Here is a 26,541-nt window from a genome sequence, read left to right on the forward strand (position 1 = left end):
AAGGGTTTAGATCATAATGTTAAGTTATCTTATCTTCCAGGGGTTACTGAAACTGCACACAAACGTTGTCTGTCATACACTATTCTGTCTATGGGCTAATATACCCTATTTCGAACGAACTTTGAAAACTTTGATATATAACTAATCTAGTAACAAATTGAAATTACATCTCTATGCGGCCTTCGATCGGTTGATCAAATCGTTTGTTACACACCCACTGTTAAAGTTGGGGCGCTCCCAGCCCTGCTCGAACTCCGATGTGTTGGGCTCAACCATATTGTTTTAACGAAAGCTGCTGTTAAGGTTGCAATTTAAGTTTACAAGAAATGAATACGAGTAAATTAAAGGGTAACAGTAAATATTTACAAGCATTGAGAGCAAAAGTTTACCTATGGATCAAGTTTGGTCTTTTTCAACGCAACTTGCAGGTCTACTCTGGAACATCACCACAAATATTATAGTGAAATGTGGAAATACCATCAGTAAGGAAAAAGATGTTATCCCGGCAAAAAGTCAGTAACTATCAAGAGTTCCTATGGCTGATTCAAACTTGGGAAGCCTAATACCTGACTGACTTCTTATGGGTAGAAGTTTAGTCTTAAAGATGATATTTCATGTAAGTGTTCAATGTGTACTGCGAAAATTTCATTATAACCGTTTTTTTTTCTTTTGTGCTGTTGTAGAGCATAGAATGTAGACCAACCTTATCAGTTATGTATATTGTAAGAATCAAAATGTACTTTTTCCCCATTTCTGTACACACACTATCAGTTGTAATTTCTATGGACCAGCGGATTTCTTTGACATATGTTTTTAGAGTATTTTATATCAGTATCTCAGACTTTAAAAATATCTTAAATCAAATGGGATAGAGTAATTTTCCTATCGATAAACATGTAATTTTGTTTTACCTCCCACCAGATTCTAGCCCTTTCATTGGTTGAGTAGTGTCACGTGGTTGCCCTCTATATTTCTATAGAGGGTCAATGGGTGACCCGACACGAGAATTGCAATTCAAAAATTGCGTGATGTTGACCATAAAATTAACATTATTTTTTTTAAAAATTCAAAAGGATCCTACTACCACCTAGCTTCAGAGACCTTTCGAGAAGTAATCAAGTGGTCGATAAAACAAATCAATTATTGGGTTTGTTACTGGCCCTCTACGGAAATATGTATGGTCAGTATGTTTTATAGAGAGCTCGGCTTCGCCTCGCCCTCTATAAAGCATACTGACCCTACATATTTCCGTAGAGGGTCAATAACAAACCCAATAATTAATAATGTTTGCGTGACTGCATACCTCTTAACCCTTAAACTGCTAAATTTCTATAATGAACTTAATTGTTCATCTTTCAATTTGGACATTACCATTAACTGTTAAAAACGATACTGACTGAATTGCGAACAGTGCAGATCATGATCAGACTGCACGGATTAATCTGGCTACTGACTAGATAATCTTTTTTTAGAAAAAAAAATCTGTTATATATTCTGACTTTATCAGTCTTGGTCCTGATTATGGGTTGAGAAGAAAAGGGACATAATTATACAAAATTTTGAATAGCCTCAGGAGTTATCTCCTATGAACAAAACACAGACTATGCACGGATGTGCAGGCTGATCATGATCTACACTGCCCGCAAAGTCAAAATCAAATCCGTCATAAATTGGTCTTATATTTTGTTCTTATTTTCAACTTCTTATAAAATTCTGTTATGATAATCTCAATTCTTTTGCAGTACAGATGTCTTGTTTTAAAATTTGTTTCGAATCATAATTTGTTGGTAAAGTTTTTGTAGCTGTCTTTTAGTGTTCTTGAATGACCATATTACGATTATCAACATTTTCATTAAATCAAATGCTAAGCAGATGGTCGGAGAAATAGCGTGACCAAATTTATATATAGCCTGGCTGTTTTTACCATGTTTACAGTTTATCGTAAAACTTCATCCAATAAATGTTCAAATAAATATTTTATATTTGAACCTATAAATTTATTTTTGACAGGTGGAGGTATGATGAATTTATTTGTAACAATAATAAAATTTGTCCAAACAGACATTTCACTACATATAGTGCCCCAAAGTGTCGTGTGGCGGTAGTAAAAGTCATCTCTTCTTTGGACTCGGCGCGGACATTATTTCTAGTCTATTGGAATTATGGAGTACATTCAGTGCTATCTTATATGGTGAGCACAGGGCTTTCCCGATCACATGATCGGTACAACGAAAGGTGCCGGGCTATTCGGCATACACAATGTACAGAACTGATGCACGCGCACCTGGCCCGACTGAAACGAGTGGAAATTGGGCGAAATCGGGATACACAGTCGAGACGGGATCCTAGGAAATATAAAAGTTTTTATGCAATAAAAAGTATATACAAAAAATGCGAAATCCTGAAGAGGCAAACTGCATGTACACTTGTGTTCACTCAGTCTGTTAATATCGTCTTAAATCACTGAACATGTGAAAGTGTTCTAGGTCTATGGCTTTTTGTGTTGACTGGAAGGCAGTTTGAAGAGCACAGTTTTATCTAGGCGATATTCGATAATAATTAGATTTCACATTTATAATTCCATTTTTCAAAAGGCAACATTTGGCACCATAGATTAACAAATTACATGTTAATTTATGGACATGTTGATTTTCACTTTTATTTCTATATGCATTTTTTTTTTTGTATTTAGTTTTTGTCTTTTGAAAATCCTAGGTCAGCGCTGGATGATGAATTTGACCCTACACAGAAATTTTACGTATACCGTTACAAGACTAAATGTCAGAGGAACCTTTCTGACAACGCATGTAAATTCAAGGAATGAACACATAGACTAACAGTAACAATACATGTAGCTGCTTATCATTCATTTATCCTATTTTTATGCAACCCTTCATTGGTTGTGTATATCGATCTGTCTGCATAACTGCATGGGGTCAGTACGACCCTTATTGCTTTTGAGGTCAGCAGACCAAAATGTCAAGGTTAAAGTGATCTTGAAACAAACAAGAGGGCCAAGATGGCCCTAGGTCGCTCACCTGAGTAACACACCATAACAGTGTAAATACGTTTAATCTAGTGATTTCATGGAGACCAAATTCATATTCTGACCAATTTTCTTTAAGATTGGACCAAAAAAAACGTGGCCTCTTGAGTGTAAACAAGCATTTTCTTTGATTTGACCTAGTGACATAGTTTTTACCCAACATGACCCAGATTCAAACTTGTCCAAAATTGCATGAAAAGAAATATTCTGACAAAGTTTTGGAAATATACTGGAGGAAAAATGTGGCCTCTAGAGTGTATGCAAGCTTTTCCTTTGATTTGATTTGACCTAGCTTTTGACCCTACATGACCCAGATTCGAACTTTTGCTAGATGTCACCAAGACAAGCATTCTGACCAATTCTCATGAGTTTGAAGCTTAAATTGTGGTTTCTAGAATGTTAACAAGACTTTCCTTTGATGTGGTCTACTGACCTAGTTTTTACTCCACATGACCCAGCTTCTAACTTGACCTAGAGGTTATCAAGACAAACATTCTCATGCCATGAATATCCTACCACTTTAGATTTCATACAGTTTGCCGGGTTTTAGTGATGAATATAGCCAGTCTATCCCTCTGATCCATGACATTCCGTGCAAAGCATGGTTGCAAATTCATTCCGTGCAAAGCATGGTTGTAAATTATCTAAATACATGAACACTGCTTACTAGCGTACAAATTAAACCAACTATAAGTCAAATCGGGTCTGCAATATTTACTATTTGTTTTGTCCTCGTTGCTTCTGAGGGATCTATTTTTCAGATTTTGTTAGGACCTAATATATTATGTTGTTATTAAGTGATTAAGTATATATCAATATCTATTTCAAGAAAAAAAATAATTTTAGGATTTTATTTAATGATAACATCCTTACATCATTTAAATATGTTTCAGCAAATAACTTTTTATTTGTAAAGACTACAGTATGTTCTTTGATTTTAATGCCGACCGTAACTTTGTAAATTCTTGTCCGGGCTGTAATTCTGTCATCCATGAAGGAAATTTTGAAATAGTTTGGCATAAATATTTTAACCTTAATGAGACGACGTTTAATGTGTAACACTCAGACCCCTTTCTACAAGGTCAAGGTCACACTTAGAAGTCAAACAGTCTGTTTTGTGTCCGGATCGTAACCTCGCCATTCATCAAGAGGTTTTAAAGGTGGTCAATCACATTTAAACAACATTTAATGACATTTTTACTTTTTGTATATCCTGGTAGAGAATTATTTAAGGAACAAAAAGACCGATTACATAGAGTTAGATTCCTATTTGAAATGTATATTTTATTATTTTTATAAAATTTTGTAATTACTCCCCTTTAATATGAAAGTATATAAAAAGCTGGGTATTTCTTTTTATTTCGATACAATGTCTAGTTTTACATTTGCATTTGATAGACATATCAACTATTGAACAATCTGAACCAAAATGCAAGTTTAAAAGCTGTGTGTAGCTTCTGAATTCATTTATTTCCAATCTATCTTGGTTGCGCAACCAAGATAGGCAAAGGGAGGTAATAATATTTTTTCAAACTTGCGTTTCTAATGAATTCCATCTAAATACATAATTTTTAATACAAATATTTTACAAATATATTACAATATGTCTAATATTTATACATTTCCTTAGGCAAAGTATGTTTATCAAATTTATACTTATGATAAAATAACTCTATCTTGGTTGGGCAACCAGGATAGGAAAATGAAATTTTAAAAATACCTCCAGTGAAAATCTAATTTGTATTAAGTGTTAAGTGAACATAAATGAGTGTAAATGATCAGATGCTAAAGTTTCGAACAAATCCGTTACATGGCCAAAATCTGATTATCCACCTTTAAAAGTACTTAGCATAAATGTTTATCACTTGAAAATGAGAACCCTTGCTCCAAGGTCAAGGTGTTAACAGGGTTATTTTTGTGTCCGATCCATATTTCTGCTGTCCATGGAGGGATTTTGAAATATCTTGGCGTAAATGGTAACTATAATCAGACAATGTGTCACGCGCAAGACCCAGATCCTTTGCTCCAAGGTCAGTGTCATATTTAGAAGTCATATCATAATAGATCTTTACGTGTCCGATATATAACTCTGTTATCCATGAGGGGGTTTTGAAACAACTTGGCATAAGTGTTTACCATAAGGAGACAATGTGTTACGCGCAAGACCCAGACCCCTAGCTCCAAGATCAAGTTTACACTTAGAAATCAAGTGAAAGGTTAAAAGGGTCTGTTTCATATCCGATTCGTAACTCTGTCATTAATCATGTTACAATCTAAATATTTAAAGATTTTGTACCAATTGCAATTAGCTCAGTGGTAAAGCATACAGTCCATGTTAAGCAGATCTTTTACCGTGTGGGTTCGAAACTCACCATCGACATTATTTTTTTTTCTCGTATTACTAAACATTTAGATTCCTTCATGAACTATGTGACAACACAACAGAGAAGTATTATAAGCCGACATGGCAGATCAGAAAAGTTTACCATTATATCAAAGATGATATTGACTAAATGCATGCATTTAAGCCATGCAAATAATAAACATACTGTTGTTTTATATAAAGGCAACCATACAAATACAAACCATCAAAGAAAGAAACAAAGATATGGGAATGAAAATGAAAACGAAAAGAAAAAAAAAACACACACACACAAACACACACAAAGAATAAACATGAAAAAAAAACTCACGTAGATTCGACCCCACAAAATGATTACACGCAAGACCCAGACCCCTAGCTCCAAGATCAAGTTTACACTTAGAGGTCAAGTGAAAGGTTAAAAGGGTCTGTTTCATACCCGGTTCGTAACTCTGTCATTAAAGAAATTTCGAAATTAATTAGCAGAAATATTCCCCGAAAACGAGAAAACGTGTCGTGCATAACAACCAGACCACTAGCTCCACGATCGATGTCACATTTAGAGGTTAACGGTTTGCATGAAGTGTTTCTTGTCAGTTCCATACCTATTCCGTCGATGAAGCCATTTTAAAATTACATGGCATAAACGTTCCCTATATTAAAATGACGTGTCAGACGCAAGTCCAAAATCTCTAGTTTCAAAGTCAAAGTCAAACTTAGATTAAAAAGCTAAAATTTATGTTTCTTGTCCAGTCAATAACTCTGTCTTCGTCAAACATTATTTGTCACAATTTTCCCTATGATGAGTTAGTGTGTCATGTTCAAGACCCAGACCCTAGCTCTAAGGTCAAGGTTACCTTCGGAGAAACTTTTTCTCTTGTCGGAAAATTAGTCATACCTTAACTATTCTGGCATATTTTGCGCATCGAACTGTAGCATTCTTGGACAAACCTCTGGGGGCGTTTGTCACTAATAGTGCCATCTCTTGTTTGAGCTTCAATTCTAACTTTAAGAGTTATATATATTTGTACTTATCCCTTTAAAATGTCAAGGTCAGTAGTGGCTATTGTCAAGTTACCTTAAAGACACACCACTAACTGTAACCTTTTGTATTTCCATAATGCTGTCTGACTAAAGTACATCTCCTGTTACGCTATACTTAGGATCTGAAGACGTGCTATTGATAGCCTCGTTCTGACGACCATTCCGTTAGCCAGGCAGAAGGCTTACTTACAACATTTTGTAAGAATAAAAAATTTGTAAGCGACTGGTCCCGGATTCGAGTCCCTGACAGCCTACACATTTTTACTTACTTACAACATTTTGTTAGAATAAAAAATCTATATTTTGACTGGGTTTTTGGTAGTTACATTTTTTATGACGTAAAGTGTCAGCCGGTTAGCTCTGTCGGTAAAGCGTTAGCTCTGTCGGTAGAGCACTTGCTCTGTAAGAGACTGGTCCCGGATTCGAGTCCCTGACAGCCTACACATTTTTCTTAATCTTTGACATTCAAACAAGTCGGCTGATTGGTTAAAATAAAAAAAATAGTATTGCGAAAATAAAAATAGCAATTCTGGAAATTAAAAATATACAGAAGACGATTAAGAATGGGTCATTCTCGGATCTTCGTTTAGAAGATCAAGTACTTCAGTCAGATTGTTCCATAATTGTAATTATACATTTTTGTATGGAGAAATGAGAAATGACAAGTGTCTAATTACAGTTTGACAGTAACAGATATAAGGCTAAGACAATGTATTACTAAATATAGTATTCAATTAATGTAGTAGTATGCACGGCACTTCATGTATTAAGGTGAGTTTAGATCACACTTTGTTTCTATATACAGTGTAAGATAGTTATTATTCTATTTTTTTATAAAACTATACCGAGAAGAGAATGACTGAGTAAGTTTGCAGATGAAGTTATGAAAACCGGACTGAGCTTGTCCACCTGTCATCTTGTAGAATAGTTGTATGATACCAGTATTACCAGAATTATTTGTACAGAGTTCATGTGGGAGGAAAAAGTAGACCACTAGGTATTGGTGGGTCTTTCACTCTTCTAACTTGTTAAATACCGATGAATAAAAATAAATGCTATATTCTATAATTAACGGTCAATGCGAATACGTTAATGTTACACACCGATAACCACACGAAAACTACATGCAGATATAGACTTGCCACAGTTCTCTACTGCGAAAATCTAAAGTGGTAATTTTGACTGGGAATTCACGGCATGGACCAAGTTTCATAACTTTGAATCACAAGTGCGGTCTCTAGAGTGTTCACAAATTTTTCCTTAGATTTATCCAGGTGACCTAGTTTTTGACCCACATAACCCAGATTTGAACTTGAACTAGAAATCATCAAGACAATCATTCTGACCAAGTTTCATAAAGATTCAGATACAACTGTTGCCTCTAGAATGTTCACAAGCTTTTCCTTTGATCTGACCTATTGACTTAGTTTTTGATCCCACATGACCCAGTTTCAAACTTGACCTAGAGATCACCAAGACAAAGATTCTGTCCAAGTTTTATAAAGATTGAGTTACAACTGAGGCCTTTAGAGTGTTCACAAGCTTTTCTTTGATGACCTGGTGACCTAGTTTTTGACCCAACATGACCCAGACTCAAACTTGAAATAGAAATCATCAAGACAAACATTCTGACCATGTTTCATAAAGATTGAATAACAACTGTGGCCTCTAGAGTGTTAACAAGCTTTTCCTTTGATCTGACCTATTAACCTAGTTTTTAATCTCACATGACCCAGTTTCGAACTTGCCTCGAGGTTATCAAGACAAACATTCTGACCAATTCGCATGAGTTTCATACTTAAATTGTGGTCTCTAGAGTATTAACAAGATTTTCTTTTGATCTGGCCTACTGACCTAGGTTTTAATTCCACATGACACAGTTTCAAACTTGACAGACATGTCTTCAAGATAAACATTCTGACCAAGTTTCATAAAGTTTGAGTTACAACTGTTGCCCAGATTCAAACTTGATCTAGAGATCATCAAGACAAACATTCTCTCTAACTTCATGAAGATTGAGTCACAACTGTGGCCTCTAGAGTGTTCACAAGGCAAATGACGGACGACGCCCGATGGACGCAGACGGACGCCGGACAATGACTGGTCACAATACCTCACCTTGAGCATTTTGTGCTCAGGTGAGCTAAAAACTAAAGAACGCTTGGCCAACAGTTGTCAAACTTCATTAGATAATTGCCTATGGTCAGTAGATGACCCCTTTGTTTTGTGAGTCAGTAGGTCAAAGGTCAAATTTACAGTGACCTCGAGACTGTAAATGGTTTCCGCTCAGTAACTTAAGAACGTTTTGGTCTACAGTCCACACACTTCATAGGATGGTGGGTGATCGCAAGTTATTGTGTTGGGGATCGGTAGGCCAAAGAGCACGGTCACCGGAAATGGGACAGGTCATCATTGGGAGCGTACGTGTTTTACAAGCAGTTCTTATTACAGTAATACTGCTCCTGAACTCACGGCTCGCAACTCAACATTTCAACCGCAATACTATTCTAAATTGTTCCATAATGATTCTGCATAGATAATTTATGTCTGCAACACCTGAAACAAAAACAAATACAGTTATATGAAGGAATGACACTGCCCTGGACATTGTCGTCTGCATCAGGAAGAAGAAGCTCGTCATCTCTTGCGTTTGCTACAACTGTTACTGCACTGCTAACGTCACTTGGTTGATCACTTTGTAAATTATCTTTGCTGTTCGTACTGTTAATTATGCTATCATGTTTTCCTGTATACATTGTTTTCGGTGATGTATTTTCGTCTTCACGTGAAGATACAAAAGATGAACTTAACGGCGACTGGGTGGTTGAAGTTTCATTTTCATCCGAATTGACCTTTCTTGGAACCGGGGGCGTTCCAGCGCTTGAGCATAAGCAAGGAGAATCAAACGACAGGCTTCGGCGATAATAATTCAACGATTCTGCTATGTGGGTATAATGACCTTTGGCTTTCAAAGCATCGGTGAGATATTTCAAATTATCTCCAGAACATGCTTGAAGGAGCGAATCCCATAAATAATCTTGTTGCCCTATAGAACTGTTGCTGTCACAAACCATGGAATACAACCCTGTTCGAATGACACTTTTTCCATAAAGCACATCTATCACATATTTTATATCCACATTCTCTTTCAGTTCGCACATAGGACACACCCAAACATCCCTTTTCTCGTGCAACAGAATTTCATACCGATTCCAAACATTTTTCACAACATTTGGACAATGTTTATTTATAGCTAATAAGTATTTTTTCATCGTCTTGAAACTTCTACCTTTGATCAGAATGATCAATTTCCGAACTTGATCTTTTCTGACCGTTTTTGCTCGCATCTCTTTACATTCATCCTCTGTAATGCAACCGTCTTGGATAAGAATATCTGGTAGTTCACTATCGCTAAACGGTTGTGTATCCACCAATTCCGCACTGCAACTCTGAATTGCTCGTGAAAGTTTCGCCCTATTCTCTGAAAATACAACTTTTTTGTTTGAAAATTGTAAGCAACCAAATGACTATTTAGGTTACATTATACTAATTCAGCTCCTTTATTTTATATGAAGAGTTGCATCTTGAGACATCATTTTCAGTACTTTACATGAAAACCATTTACAGACAGTTAGCATAACATGTGTTCGTACCAGAACATTTCTTTTATGACGTATATAAGAAAAAATGCAGACTGGGCACTCTTAATACGGAAACGCATATTGACCCCCACTTATATTATATTTATCAAAGTTTCAAGGTTCTGTCAGGAATTTATATATCAGTATCACTAAACATATAAATAGAGAACGATAACGAAAACATTATCGGAAAAGTCGATTATGTCTTTATTGGTAAATCAGGTTTACTTCATGGTAAATCAGGGTTTTCTTTATACAGTATGTTCTTTTTGCCCAGTTTTCCTAGTAGAAACTACTAGGGCCCCTGCTTACTTGTGAAGCAATTAACCTGATCACCATAGCAGTAAAATCCCTGGCCCCTGTATTGTAATGGGACCACAGGTCAACACAATAGTGATTTATTGTGGTGTATTGGTTTCTTGATCATTTTGTTCTGTACATGTATTGTTACAGCTTGAATCTATTACAAGAAGTAGTCAGTGTTTTTATATAATCAATATTGTGAAATTTGTTTCAAAAAGATATGGTTATTCTTCTCAAAAATCGCCTGATGGATCTTCATCAAGTTTGATTTGAAGCATTATTAAAAGGTCTTCTGCAAAAATACTTGCAATTGTGGCACTCGCCCCATTTTAGGGGCCGCTTGAGCTAGAAATAGTAGTATCTTTAAACTCACTTATCGCTTGAACTGATCGATGGATCTTCATCAAACTTGCTTTGTAGCGTAATAATAAGGTCTTCTCTGAAATATATTCAAAATAGGGATTTTGGCCTCTTTCAGCGGCCACTAGAGTTAAAATTAGAAATATCTTGAAACAAATTCTCCTCGTGAACCACTGCACGGAACTTCATCAAACTTGGTCTGTGGCATTATTATAAAGTTACTAGTAGTCTTCTTCCAAATTTGTCCAAATGGTGGCTCTAGGCCACTTAAGTTTATACTTAACACAGATATAACCATTCATGATCTTACGTGATATATATCATTATGGCCCAACAAGTGAATTTTGTTAAAATTAAGAATGAAATATCCTTATGATTCACATCATTTTATGTAGTTAACATTATTTTGAAGAAAAAACATGTATCTTTAATTAAGATGTTGCTGTTTTGAAAGTTTTGATACTGAGATGACACTTGTACCAGTAAATATTCAAATATAATTTAATAATTGTTCAGCGAAATATATAGTACAGTCCAACTTTGTTCAAGTGCTCCAACTTGCTCGGACAATGGAAATACATTCGAGACATAGGTAGTTCGAACCAACTGAATTTCAAATATAATTAGGTAAGACTTGCTAGAGAAACATGATGTACTACATATCTTACTAAGCAATTGACTAAAGAAAGTATGGAAATGCTATAAAATACAGTTTTATGCTTATTCAAAAACAATTACATTAATTGTATACCATATGAAGATAGAGGTTTTATAAGGACCAAAGGTGGAGTTCAAGAGTATAGCAGGCTATTCGATCATTCTGAGTTCATGCAAATAAAGTTGGATGTACCTTAAAACTTTATACCATCTATAAAACCTTTTTTTATATTTTTTACAGCTATAATTCCAGTAACTTTATGCTGCTTAAATTTATTATATTATGATTATTTTTAAAAACAGTGCTGTGTTCGTAAAGAATAAAATAAAATCAAGAACAGTTAAATTCAAGTATTTTTCATGCATTTGGCTTAACAGTCTGTACTCAGACAGACTGGAAAGCAAATGTATATCATTGTTGGAATCTTAAGTTTCAACAAGTGAATAAATAAATTATAAAATCATGTATCTGGTCAGTCTTATTTCTGCAGATAGGATAGCCATGCAGTGGTTTCTTAGACCATAGTTAGGTGAGTCATTGCCACTGCTCTTATAAATTTGCACCTGTCTGAATAAACAGCTTTTGATTAACTAATGTCCACTAAATGGTCATAAAATTACATGCATGGATTAGGGGAAAAGAGAGAAATTCTCTGAGATCTGGGCAAAAAGTACAAACTGTATAGTCAATACGACTTTGTCACGGATAATGGGTTCACTACCCGATTCCCCTTTTCTCTATAGTAACATTTAACATGTTATTGTTACAAATATCGTGCGAGAGTAGTACATGTTTTGCTGGATTATATATCCACGGTGAGGATGCGTACACCGGATATTGCCATTAAGTGATAAGGTATTTTCCGAAAACGTGATTATTTTTCGTCAACAAGGTAAGTAAAACCCCGATTTACTATTGTATTATACTACTACAGAAGAAAAGAGCATTACTTTTCATAACTAGATACTGTGTATATGCTCTTACAAGCTTAAAATGAATCAATCATAAGTAGAAATGCTAAAATTTGTGATAAAATGACAAGTTTATCATTTGATAAATGCATGCTGTAAACACATTTGTCCCGATATCATAACCTATTTGCATTGTGGGGAAAATCTGAATCGTGCGATTTATTTAGTTACATACAAAGAAAAAACGTGCAAAATTTCAGCTTTGTACATGTTCAAATCACGGAGAAATCGGTGATAAATGATCGTCGATGGTGTACTGTGTATTGAGTTTTCAAAGTAATATTTGTACTGTGTATTGCAGTATGGTGTACTGAGTATTGATATTGAAAAACGTGCATATTTTCAGCATTTATGGTCATGAGATAGACAAAGCATGTAATTCCATTGACCCAAATGATGGAATTTCTTTTTCTGTTTGCAGATGGCATTAGACTTCACAGCGAAAATAACAAGCACCAGTTTGAACACTGATATTACAACTTACAATTACAGCGGGATGCCAATAGTCACTCCGAGAAACTGTCTAAAGACTAGCCATTGCCGATAAAAGGCCCAGCCACAAGTTCAGCCGTGAAGTTTTATAATAATGTAACACAGGATATGATGACGATAAGAGTGGAAAAGGTCTCTCCTTATAAGAAGAGCAAACATGAAAATATGTTATCATTTTGCCTTCATAATACAAAGAGACATAAGCCTTGGTCAATAGACGACCTTTATCGATTATGGTGTCAATAGTTCAAAGGTCAAGGTCGTAGGGGCTTTGAACTTTTAAAGTGGTTTCTTCTCAGTAACATTAGACTCATTTGACGTAGAACCCTCGAACTAGTTTCACTTGAAATTTTCTTAAAATAATGTAGTCAGAGCTATTTTTATTGCTTTAAATGCATTGTTCTGAAAGGTAATTAGCTCACCACTTGCTTCATACGAAACAAAATGGGTGCCATATGCACTGAGCAATTTGTTTTAGAAGTAGGAGGAAACAGTGCCATGTGTTATTCTTGCACACTTCATTTGCAAGATATATGTCATTTCTATGCAAACAGTTCGTTATTATTGTTATGTGATCAGTTTCCCTGTTAACCAAAATAGTATATTTGTTGTCAAGGTCAACTTCGAACTATAACAAACGATCGGGAACTGACTTGAAGATCATTCCGATTTTTTTTTCATGTATTCAAACTGTTGAATGTAAAATGTTTATGATCTTTGGTTTAAACATATTTATTCCCAACAATATACATAACTATATTTATATGCTAACATTACAAGTACAGTTGGTGGAAAGGATTAGAAAGAAAGTGTCTAGGTTTCAAGTTTGTTTAATAAATATTTCAATGTACATGACTATTTGTTCTTTATCAAAGTAAACCATGGCTTTTACAATATTGCTTGTCAAATAATGTTTGGTAAAATAAATCTGTCACAACAGAACCTATTTCAGTATCAATGCCCAGTCTTATGTGGAAGTAATGTACACTCATCACATTTATGCAGTTACTAGCTACTTCTTTTAATGTCAATAAGTATTTGTCTGTTTGCTTTTCTCTTTCCTCTTAATTTAGCGGCAGAAATGCGGTCTCTGTTATGCAAGCAGTTGTATAATTGTAATTTCATTGGAAGAGTTATAAGCCTGCTCTTCAAAACAACTTGCAGTCTTCACTATACCTCATATTAACCAAGTTGTCGATGAAAACATTTTGCGACGTCAAAAAATATTCGAAACTATAAAATCAGTTAAAGAAAACGTTTCTTGGCAAACAAACTGATTAAAGGCTATTTATTCATTCATCTATTTTGTCTCATTCTTTCATAGACTGTGTAACAATACTGTCCGAAAACCTTGTCTGTCCATGGAAATTGCACTCTGTGTAACATTGAAAGTTCCATGTACACCGCCGTGAATGTGTCTCTAGATTATATTTTTGTACTGGTAGCATTGTGTAAATATTGAGCTAGATGGCGTGGTAGGTAGCATACATTTCCACTACAGTCAGTGAACAGGCTCCTCACTATTTGCCCAAATCAAAGGTTTCTTTCTGTTGCAAATTGGTCCCTTTTGTAATCGGGTTCCTTTTTAAAACATGTATGTTAATATTTTCTGAATCAACAGTATTTTTTCTGCTTTTTTTTCTCTGCATATGTCTGGTGCTATCTTGTAATTTACTTTTTTGCGGTTTTGGTCGTTAGCATACGAATATATTCTCGTCATTTGGGTGGTGTTCAACAAAATGACATACAATGTCCTTAAAAAAAAATCACAATATAGTATTTATTAGTAGGACCGGCTTTCTGCAAGATATTGAGAGTAAAGCTAAGTGGCATACCAATGCAAAATTTTAAAAGATACCTTTAACTGTTTTTGAGATAATTCATTTAATATCAACTTAAACAATGCTCATTGGAAGAATAGAATATATCTATACATTTACAACTGGTAAGCATAACAAAAAATATTGCCCACTGTTGCACTACAGTATGGTGTAGACTGTGAGTTACGTTTAGAGCTTATTACAGGAATTACAACAGAGTAAACGCTATAAATATCAATGTAAAACATCACGTATCTTCAGGGCTAAAGAAATTACTGTTTTGTACTTTGAAAAGGAAATGATAATGTACATTTTGTAAGATTCATTCTAAAAAATCAGCGATAATGTAAACAATACACAGTACAGTAAAATGTGATACAGGTCAATACACAGTACATATATTTGCATTACACAGTACACCAACGACGCTCATTTATCATCGATTTCTCTGTCATTTGAACATTTACAAAGCTGAAATTTTGCACATGTTTTCTTTGTATGTAACTAAATAAATCATACGATTCAGAATTTTTATCACAAGACAATAAGTGGCGATATCGGGAGAAATGTGTCCCCGACCTGCATTTATCAGATGATAAAGTTGCCATTTTATCACAAATTTTAGCGTTCCTTCATAAGATTGGCTCATTTTACGCTTGTGAGAGCATATACACAGAATCTAGTTATTAAAAGTAATGCTATTTTCTTCCATAACAGTATAATATAATAGTAAATAGGTGTTTTACTTACCTTGTTGACGAAAAATAAACACGTTTTCGAAAAATACCTTATCACTAAATGGCAATATCCGGTGTACGCATCCTCACCGTGATATCTGTCATATCTAAGTTACCGTATTTCCTGTTTGATATCTGTTTACCTGTTTACAACTTAAATCTTCAATCAATGCAATCCATGTTTGTTATACATCTTTATCAAATTGTCAGTTACAAAACGTTTAAATGGGTCAAGCGTGTTATTGTACTTATAAAATAGACTGGCCCGGTTTATAGGTTGGTCAGGGCTACGATATGTATTGCATTTTGCCATCGAAATATTTCTATAAAATGCTTCTTTCCCTTCCGTCTGGATCCATCCATGATTACAAACACGTTTGTTTATTTTACGGGCTGTAGTATATACGATCAATAATGGGGGCAAGGGACAGTAAATTTGAAAATTCCACAAATCTGCGCTGATACCAGTGCGAAAAAATTCATAAAAAATCCAATTTTGAAACATTTAAGGTAATTTTTGAGCGAGTGTCTTGCATAGACATAGCACTTCATTATGTGACATTTTCAGCCTGGATTCTGTTGGCTTCTGTGATAAAAACGAGTAAAACGCAGGTTTCAGGACACTAAATTTTGAGACAGAAATGGCCCAAAATGCACACCTAGCGCGACCTGTACCGTATTATCTGCAAACGATGGACCTCAAAACACATGCATATTTTTAAAGCATGTCGCCAGACGAAAATAATGGTGGGAAGAAAAGTGTCTCATAACCGTTTACTTTTTCCGCAAATTTGAGCTGAAGCTGGATGGATAGATGACCGTTTCCAATTCGTCTGACTTCCGTTACCTCAGGTAAAGTTTTAGACCCGGCCGTCTACATGGAGCTAGACAAACTCCAACACAGTGATCTCCCTTGCCGCTTCGCTCATCAATGAGCGAAGTGGCAAGGGAGATCACTGCGTTGGAGTTTGGGAGCTAGACTCTTCCACGCGTTAAATACTACATATTAACTGTATTCGATAAGACAGATCATTGTAACAGACTAACATGGAGCTAGGAAATATTTATTTTACACAATAACAGGAAGGTCTAATACGTATCAGTTGTTCCAGACAATAACCAGTCGCAGGAATCCTTAGTTCTATAAACATCATAAATAACCAGCTGTAAAGTACATCTGTCTATTTTATTTAAAAAACGTACCCTTGCCAAATGCGAAACTGGCCCCTGCCACTTAAATATATTCAACGTTTTTTTTCCTCAGTTTATATTTCTATGCAATTTAACATTTGTTGTTGTTTTTTTTTATGTGCTAAATGTTTTGTAAACAAATATTATGCACTTGTAAACCTTACACTGGAAAGATAAGCGCATGCACAAAATTTCTTTAGTATTTCCAAGGGCTTTTTATTGCGAAGAGAAATGACTTCTTTGGTTTTGCTATGGAATAGAAGAATGATAGTTAATACAGCCATCCTGTCCTCACTCCCCAGTCAAACCGGCAACAAAGCACTTGACGTTGAACGTCTAAAGTGACTGAAATAATTATACACTACTGAAACGAGGGGGCGCAGGGGGTCAATATGCGTTTCCGTACTCTTTAACTGTTTGGAAAAAAATATTTGCAAACATATCAGCTAGATAACAAGTTATTTGTCTCGGTATTTATCTAGCTAACGCGAGTCTAAACCCGGTATTTGGAATTTAGGCAAATAGTTTTGCTGCTCAGGTCGATATTTCGCGCTTTTTTTAGCAAAATCCTGATCAAAGTATTTGTGAAGGTCAACATCTTCTTTTAGACTCACCTATTTACCGACGTTTTAAAGCCTTTTCTCATGGGATATGGTAAGGCGAGCTGAGCCAAAATAAAAAAAAAAGTGATTAGTTGTTAAGACAGTTATACTTTTTCTCGTGTCGATTGAAAATATGTACAAAAAACCAATCCTTAGTTTAGATATTTGATTTCAAATATTTGGAATCTGTTTGTTGTTTCTATATGTAAACAAAAGCACAATATTGCGGATACAAACTTAAGAGGTGTTGATACGCTTATAGACGTTGTATATAGACGTTGTTTACAGATTGCATTTTTTCAAAACGTTACATTATTAAGTAGACAGGCTCTATTTAAGCCAAGTACTCCTATACAAATATATTAAAGAACAGAAATTTTTACTTACCTTGTCCCCTGTCCATTTGTAACGCCTTTTATATAACTTTGACGAAACAGTGGTAAATGAAGGTTATTTCCTGGTTTCATGTAAAAAGTCTATATTTGAATCTTATCTCATATTTGAAAAAAAAAATAAATAAATAAAATAAACGGCTGTCGGTAGAAAAAGTCTTATACCAGATTTTTGGTATTTATTGCGTGACAGGTTATAACCCCAACTAGTATATAAATCTACTCAACCACACTTTGTGTTTTTTGTTTCTTCGTTAACTATGTAAAATATAACAAAATCACAATGAAAATTCGGCGCACTGTTTAATGATCAGTTAAAGTTAAATAAAACACAAAGAGGTAACAATTGGGGCAACAAGGTAACCAAAAGATAAGTTTACTGATCGCTATTCGGCAAATAGTGCCATCTGCGGGATTAAATAATTTTGCGGCTAACCTTACTACCTTCAATTGATAAAATATATGCTCTCAATCTGACATCGGATATTATTTAGCTTTGTATAGAAAACATGCACAGGTTTTGCAGTGGAGATTTTGCACGTCATTAGCGGCGCAACAATAACATATAAATTATTAAAACTAACCGAATATTCGAATATATTCGAATATGGCAAACCGAATATTCGAATATTGATATCAGTATTCGTTCCCATCCCTACATATAATGGTATAGTAATCGCAGCAGTCTGAATAGTATTCATTTGTTTACAGTGTCGTGATCACATTATGGAATGTCCCATGAACAATGAACAATGATTTGCAAGCAGAATTCCGAGTGCAGTGAACACGAACAAACGAGCAATGTTCAGTCAACATCATTCACAGGGAAAAATGTTCAGTAAGCAGCATTCACAGTTCCGTGAACATAATCAAACAAGCAGTGTTCAGTCAACATCATTCACAGTGCTATGGACACTAGGGAAAGAAAAATGTTCAGTAAGCAGCATTCACAGTTCCGTGAGCACTATCAAACGAGCAGTGTCCAGTAAGCAGCATTCACAGTGCTATGGACACTAGGGAAAGAAAAATGTCCAGTAAGCAGCATTCACAGTTCCGTGAACAGAAGCATATGAGCAATTTTCTAAGTAACATTCAGTGTGAACACTATTCAGTAGTAGAAAATGGCGTTTTCGGCAAGTTGCAGTGTTTCAAGAGCGACGAGCCACGATAACTGCCGAAATTGTATAAACATATTACAACATGTACATTATAAACTGTGTGCACTCTTTAATTCGCCATCAAAATATTTGTTTCATCCCGTTCTGTGATAGAAGCAAATATCTTCTAGGCCAATCATCAAAAAGTGGATATTTGTATTTCCGCATCCCCCGCAACCATGCGACAACATTGGTTCGGTCATCCAATAAATACACTCGCCACTTATATTTGTGCTGGTCCATAGTTCGTGCTAATGACGAGTCTATTCTTCAACATAAAATTTTGCTGGGCTAAACTCAGATCTTGAAGAAAAACATGCGCGCGATGGGGTGGGGTTCGGGTTTACTCGCTGTCAAAGTTATGTGTACTTCCGACAATTACAAATTTTATTCCTAATCACATAAAAACCGTGGCATACGGAAGGTCGGTGGTTCTAGCCAGGTGCCCGCTCGTGAAATAATGTACGGAGGGGCACCTGGGGTCTTCCTCCACAATTAAAGCTGGAACGGTCGCCATATTACCTATAATTGTGTCGGTGCGAAGTTAAACCTAACAAAAAATTAATACTCGCATAAAAAAAGATGTTCATGCGCTACAGAAAATAGTTCCATTTATGAACATTGCGGATGAATTATCAATAATCAAGCAGTCTTAGTAACCGGCGACTATATTTGATACGCTTTAGGATTCTGCAGCTGGTAGGAGAAGTTATTAAAATGTGACAATAAAATTTATTATTAGAGTTTTTTTATTATTTTAAAAGGTAGCTTTTTAGGAAAATAGGAAAAATGTATAAAGTACTTATCCCTATACTCCGTATCAATAGCCCTATCGCGTGATCTGAAACAAGTAAACATTCTCACTACACTGCAGAGAGAATGCCTTTACAATGGGTTTACAACCATGTCAGATTAACCCTTAGCCTGCTGGCGGCAAGTGGTTCTGCCTTTGCGACCAGTGCAGACCAAGATCAGCCTGCACATCGGTGCAGGGTGATCATGGTCTGCACTGTTTGCCATTTAGTCAATATCTTTTTGGTAAGAACTCCTTTTAGCAGTTAATGGTACTCTCCAAATTGAAAGGTGGACAAGTTCATTATATAAGTTTAGCAGGATAAGGGTTAATAACCACAGTTAATAAACAATAAAATAGACCCTCAACCTACACAGAATCATAATTTAATCCAAGTTACAGCATACTACAGATAATTTCAGAAATGGCCTCTAGTAGTTTTTTGAATTAGAGTAAAATTACATGGAATTCTAAAATATTGCTGATTACATAAAAGAAAGAGAAATAAAACAGTGTCTTGGAAAAGGATACATTTTTTTTTATTGAAAGTTATGTATAAAATGCGTTTGTTTGTAAAACAGACAATAAATTCGGATCCTTCTAAAAGTAAAATGCTGTCGAAGTCAGAGGAAAAATGAATTACCAATGTCATGCATTACAACATCTGTTCATAAATGTGACATTTTATTTCTAGCAAACATGTAGTATCTTCACTGTGAAATATTGACAGATACTTTGTTTCATTTGTTTTAATCATTAAATAAGCTGATAAAACTATCTGAAGCTATGCAACCAGGGTAATTCATACACATAGGAATATAGCCTAATTGTCTTTGTGGAAACCATTTTGCAGCAAGTAATTCAAAATAGAGACCGAGATGTTCCATTTTGAAGCCTGAAATGCTCCAAACAATATCATCTTTCTGAAAAACCGAATCACGGTTTGATATACCATATATTGAATTGCAAAACACAAACTCAGTTGAAAAAAAAAAATCAGTGCAAAATACAAAATCTGTTTGCAATTTAAATCGCAAAAAAAAACCAGTTTGCGGTTAGCAGTTCGAACTGCGACCTACGGACTGCAAACCGCAGACCAGCTTAACACCAGTTAATATTTAATATGGATCTACAGCACTGTTTCACACATATCCTCTGACACAAGGGATCTGTTTCTCTCTAGCGGCACTTTTGTATTTTGTTTCTTCATAAATTGTCTCAGTACCCGCAACTGCACCATTGCTGCTGATACAACACTTCTAAACCTTCCATCAGATCTCCGTGTTTCTTGGCGTCTGTCGGGAATCTGGTTTCTCTGTCGGTACGAACCTGCTAATGGTGTCTCATTCGTGTTGCTGTGTCTTGCAGACGATTGTTTTCCAGTGACTTGACTTTGCCTATTTTCTGGTTGAACAAATGGCTCATGTCTTGATTCTTCTTCTGGTGTCATTTCCCGAATCGGGTCGCACACACTATTAATACAGTTTATAAGAGGGTCATAAATTTCAATACTTTCTGTTATCATTGCTTGACTTTGGTCATAAAAGGTATTTTCTTCTGAGTATGCTGTAACTTGGATGTCATTAACTAGCTGCGAATTGTCTATTTCTGGTTCGCTCTTTATGTCAGAGTCGGTGCTACTAACAGAATCCGAAGTTTCCCGTGGGGAGTGTGATGTGGCACTGTCCAATGACCATGTTCTAAGTTTTGCGAGTCGTTTGTCTAAAATATATTTTGAGCATGTACACAGTTGTTTCATATTTCTGTTGTTTTTGAAAACATATCGGAGGCGTTTGGTGATGTGTGTGTAATGTCCCGTTGATTCCAGAGATCCGAGTAAAAGTTCAACACCGTTGTTTTTTACACATGCTTTAAGAACAGCTTCCAAAAAAATATCTTGTTGTCCAACTTCTTTCCGACTTGAATTTGTCCTTCCATAGAGCCGATCGTCAATTATTTGCTCACTATATAAATTATCGATGACTTTTTCCACATCAACACTGTCTTTCAAAGCACACAGAGGGCATAATCTTCGGGAAATTAAACGTTTCGGGCGCTCCACAAGGTTTCGTTCATACTTATGCCATATATTGTCAGAGATATGTGGGTAAGCAGGCGACAGTGTATCTAAGAAGTTACTCGTAGTTTCGAAACTTCTTTTGATTATAAGGAGAACAACTTTTCGTATTTGCTTCTTTCTGTCACCGATATCTCTTACTGCTCTGCATTCAACATCTGTTAGGCATCCATTCTCTATAGCCTTATCTTCAAGCTCATTAAAGATAACATCCTCTATCAAACTTGGAACACAAGTTCTAATGGCGTCTGACAGAGCATTTACATCTGGAATATCAACATATTATTCAATTTTAGTTTTAAATTTAGTATAGTTTAATCATATTTTATTGTAATCATCACACAAGACATTATGGTAAACGTACATCAAGACAATAATATACAGATATATATGTAAATATATATACAACAGCAAACTATCATTATACAAGACATATATATTACTACTGTAAATTAAGAAGTATTCAGTAACTTTGCAAATGTGCGATAATACAAAAGGGTTGGACCACAAGTTCTGCCAACATTAGAAATCGGTCCGTCCCTGGAGTTTTAAATGAACCAGTAGCAACGTGTTATACCTCCTTTGTAATGCTTTGTGTATGATAAGTGAACATGTATGAAAATATGAAAACAATTTGGTTATCCGCATAAGTGCTGTCAATTTTTCTGCAACAAAAGTTGCTTTGCATATTAAGAAATATTACCTTAAACAAATAAATTATTTACATGTATATATTATTGGAAGTCCTAAAATACATATTCAAGTGGAGGCCAGTCGCGCCTGCTATATACAAGATATGCATCAACTTAACGCCAAATTCTAAAGAGGGTAAACTGCAGCGAAAGAATAAATATTCGGACTTGATACAGCATTTCAAAAATGAAAATCAAGTACATTTATTAACAACATGTGAAATACTTTGTTAATAAAAGATTTTCCTGCCGTTAATATATATCCAGATTCAGTGAAAGAAATAGATTTTATGGAAAATAAAGATTATTACCTTCCCTCTTTCTTTTTCTTCGTCTTTTACAATGTTTCTTGTCAGCAGGACTGCTGCTTGGTTCGTCGTTATGGTGCCTCTTTATCTTTGAACGCCTGTGATTATCCATTCTTTGAAATGCCGATAGCACATCACCAGTCGGTCTATGTTTTTTCCAGATGCCTATTTGAAGTCCTGCAAGTACTAAAACATTATCTTGCGACATCAGTGCGATTAAGTTGCTTTATAATGTACCATGTATAACGGGGAAAAAAGTCATTGACAAAAGGAAGAGACTTTTGCAAGAAAGATGATCAAAACATTATGTTCCTTCGCAAATCATCAAAATATTATAATGTTACGTATAACAAATATAGAACTAATGCATGAATTCGCGGTTAAGTCATCGTTATTTTTCCAGACTAAACAATTTGTTTAGATAAATTACTAATTTCAGACAAGAAAGAAAAACCAGAAGGGGAGCCGGTCTTTCAATATGTCAAGGAGGAAAATTATATCACCATTTATGTATTTGCACGGCCTCGCGTTTGCTAGTTTTCTTTTGCGTCGCCTAAAGTGTTATACGCATTTCGTGTTTGCTAGTTAGCGAAAATTGAATATGCAGAAAGTACGTCACCTAAAATATAGATATATTAAAAAATATTAAAAAAATATCAGCCCGTTGGTTATTTTAGAAACAAGAGCTGTCAGTGGACAGCGCGCTCGACTATTCTCATTGCTTGATAGTATAATATAAGCAATGAGTAAAACTTTAACATTACATTAAGCATATTCTAAGTCGAAAAGGGGCCATAATTCAGTCCAAATGCTTGATAGAGTTGCCTCATCCTTTTTACAGACTGGGGTGGTCATTATGGTAAACAAATATGCAAAATATGAAAGCAGAATCTCAATGGACTTTGAAAATATTTGGGGTGGTACGCAAACTTTAACATTTATTCTAAGTCAAAAAGGGGCCACAATTCAGTCAAAATGCTAGGTAGAGTTGTCTCCTCCTTTTTACAGACTGGTGTCATGATGGTAAACAAGTACGCAAAATATGAAAGCAAAATCTCAATGGACTTTGAAAATATTTTTGGTGGTACGCAAACTTAAACATTTATTCTAAGTCGAAAAGGGGACATAATTCAGTCAAAATGCTTGGTTGAGTTGCCTCCTCCTTTTTACAGACTGGGGTCATGATGGTAAACAAGTATGCAAACTATGAAAGCAATATCTAAATGGACTTTGAAAATATTTGGGGTGGTACGCAAACTTTAACATTTGTGTGACGCTCACGATAACGCCGGGGCGAGTAGGATAGCTCCCCTATTCTTCGAATAGTCGAGCTAAAAATTGAAAAATAGAAATCTATATGAATCAACGTTGTTATATGATTAAACATGGTAAATATTATACATGTTTAATACAATAATTATGCACCATAACGAATTGTTATTATTTTGTAAAATATTTACCTGTTAACAAAGTGTTGCATCATTGATACTGATAAAGTGATATGTCGTTCAAGTTGTTCATATACATATTATGATATATGTTACCAAATGCAAGTTTATAAAGATAACAAAAACTCAAAATAGGTGATGCCCACTGACTGTATCTAAATTTCAGCCAACAATTGTAAACGTGTTTTACGTTTACAATTGTTGGCTGAAAATTAGATAAAGTATTTGGTTTAATACACTTTACAGGGCGCGTTATGAAACTGTGTAATAGACAGCCGGTGTAATGAAGTATTTTGACCCCCATAGAATAACGACCCCTCGGTCATTATTCTATAGAAAATGTGACTCCTCCAAGTAAAAAACTGACTCCCTTTGAAAACTCTATAGAATAACGACCCCCGGTCATTATTCTATAGAAAAACTGACCCCTCCAAGTAAAATACTGACTCCCTAAAGATGACTCCCTTCGAATCTCATAGAATAACGACCCCGGTTATTATTCTATAGAAAAAGTGACTCCTTCCATGTAAAATACTCACTGCCGAAATTAAACACCGGCTCCTATAAAGACTTTCGACGATAATTTCTATTAAAAAGTGATCCCCACCAAACCTAACGGACAATTTTACTAGATCTACAACTCTAATTCCCTCCATTGCCAATTGTTAACATTTTGATTGTACTACTACTTCTGGTGCCGCTACTTCTATTGCTATTACTACATGTACTTCTTCTTCTTCTTCTACTACTACTACTACTACTACGTCTACTACTACTACTACTACAACAACTGCTACTACTGATACTGCTATACCTGCTTCCACTAATACGTCTTGTACATCTACCTCTTCTTCTCCTGCTGCTGTTGTTGCTGTCACTTATTCCTTTGCTGCTGCTGCTGCTGCTGCTGCTGCTGCTACTGCCACTGCCACTGCCACTACCTCTGCCACTACTACTACTAATACTACTACTACTACTACTTTCTATTGTTGCCGCTACCGTACTTTACTGCCACTGCTAAGTATTGCAACTTCTATTTATACTAAATTCTATGCTAGCAGTTTCTTGTGCAGTTTTCTTCTTAAGAATTACTTCATACCAAAGTTTGCAGGAATTATTTACACTGGTGTGTTTTGCGAACGTAATGTGAATTGTTATTTTCCTGAAAAAAAATGTATACACCAAGATACAGTGTCTAGAAATAGAATCCCTTTTCCCGTTGCGGAATGCTCTGATTTCTGTGTCAAGTGATGGTATCTGGGGCTAATGGTCAAACGGAAGGACGGACGGACAAGGGCAAATCTATATGCCCCCCTCCCCCGAGTGGGGGCATAAAATGCAGCAATTATGCCTTAGATACATGAGTTATCACTAAATTTGACCAAATGACCGGGAGTCGTTTTTTTTATGGGAGTCAATTTTCTTCGTGAGGTTCAGTTTACTTCACGTGGGGGAGTCATAGTACTATGATCTGGAGGTCATAATACTATGACCGGGGGTCACTTTTTCTATAGAATAATGACCGGGGGGTCATTATTCTATGGGGGTCGAAATACTTCATTACACCTGCTAGCCAGTCACCGTGCGGTTCTGGACGGCTGTAAGCTTGGGGCGGGGGAGGTATTGGTATATCTAGCGCCTGAATTTATTCATGATAACAGCTACAAACTTACTAATATTTTTTAAGACTAAGTGAGATACTGAGGAAATGAGACTGTTAAACGTTGAGTCGTGATTTCTAGCGTTTAATGCTTCATGGCCTAGGATTTTTTCCCTTTCGCGTTGAAAATATTGACAATCTAGTAAATAGTGCCTCTCTGAACCTATTTGATCTCTATTACATAAAGTGCACTTCCTCTCATTAACTGGAGTACCATCATACCGTCCAGTTTCAATTGGGAATAAATGATTTGCGGCTCGGAATCTAAAATATTTATATATTCTTGTTCTTCAAGTTTCAAAAAATATGGTTCAAACTGGTGGATTTCTTTAAAGCTAGAGTAAATACGTCCCTTATTTGACTGTTGAAGTAGCTCATGCCAGCTCTGCTTAAATTGGTCGATAAGTATACATTTTATTTGTTTATGGAGATTTTTCTGGTTAATTTGAAACTGATTTTCCCATAAATCGGGGCGACCAACAGAAATGAGAATGTCTTTTATCTTATTTATCCATTTAAAATTTACATTCGGCTGATTTAACATATACTTATAAATTTCGAGAGCCAATTTGCTATCTTTCCAGTTAATAAACGGTTCCAGTAAGATATCATACGACTTTTAACTATTATTGAAACGGGGTATCTGCCGAGTTCGCCATACAAAAATGCCATAGGGGTTGAGCGCCTAGCCTTAGTTATTTTTCTGAGGAATTCGTTGTGAACTTTTTCTAATATTTCAAGGTTTTCAAATCCAAAAATTTCGCTCCCATAAGTTAAGATTGGCAGG

The 26,541-nt window shown here is 35.4% G+C and overlaps 2 protein-coding genes across 3 annotated transcripts in view; both read right to left on the reverse strand.

Annotated features, from left to right (window-relative positions):
* Nucleotides 1-1,473: 1,473 nt before the first annotated feature.
* On the reverse strand, nucleotides 1,474-18,135 carry LOC123548996 (uncharacterized). Its single transcript, XM_045336729.2, has 2 exons — nucleotides 17,615-18,135; nucleotides 1,474-9,933 (listed from the first exon to the last, which is right to left on the reverse strand). The coding sequence occupies exons 1-2, from the start codon at nucleotides 17,628-17,630 to the stop codon at nucleotides 8,960-8,962; spliced, it is 990 nt and encodes a 329-aa protein (XP_045192664.2). The 5' UTR covers nucleotides 17,631-18,135; the 3' UTR covers nucleotides 1,474-8,959.
* A 1,456-nt stretch (nucleotides 18,136-19,591) lies between these two features.
* Nucleotides 19,592-26,541, reverse strand: part of LOC123548995 (uncharacterized) — a 37,905-nt gene continuing 30,955 nt past the window's right edge. Inside the window, exons 2-3 of one of the 2 annotated variants that reach the window (XM_045336727.2) lie at nucleotides 22,650-22,832; nucleotides 19,592-21,912 (exon numbers count right to left, since the gene is read on the reverse strand). In XM_045336727.2, coding sequence (XP_045192662.2) covers nucleotides 20,699-21,912; nucleotides 22,650-22,758 — 1,323 coding nt within the window. In that variant the 5' untranslated portion in view covers nucleotides 22,759-22,832 and the 3' untranslated portion in view covers nucleotides 19,592-20,698. The remainder of the gene's footprint in view (nucleotides 21,913-22,649; nucleotides 22,833-26,541) is intronic. The other variant, XM_045336728.2, reaches the window with a different exon arrangement.

This window comes from Mercenaria mercenaria, chromosome 6 (genome assembly GCF_021730395.1).
Source record: "Mercenaria mercenaria strain notata chromosome 6, MADL_Memer_1, whole genome shotgun sequence".
Taxonomy (NCBI): Eukaryota; Metazoa; Mollusca; class Bivalvia; order Venerida; family Veneridae; genus Mercenaria; species Mercenaria mercenaria.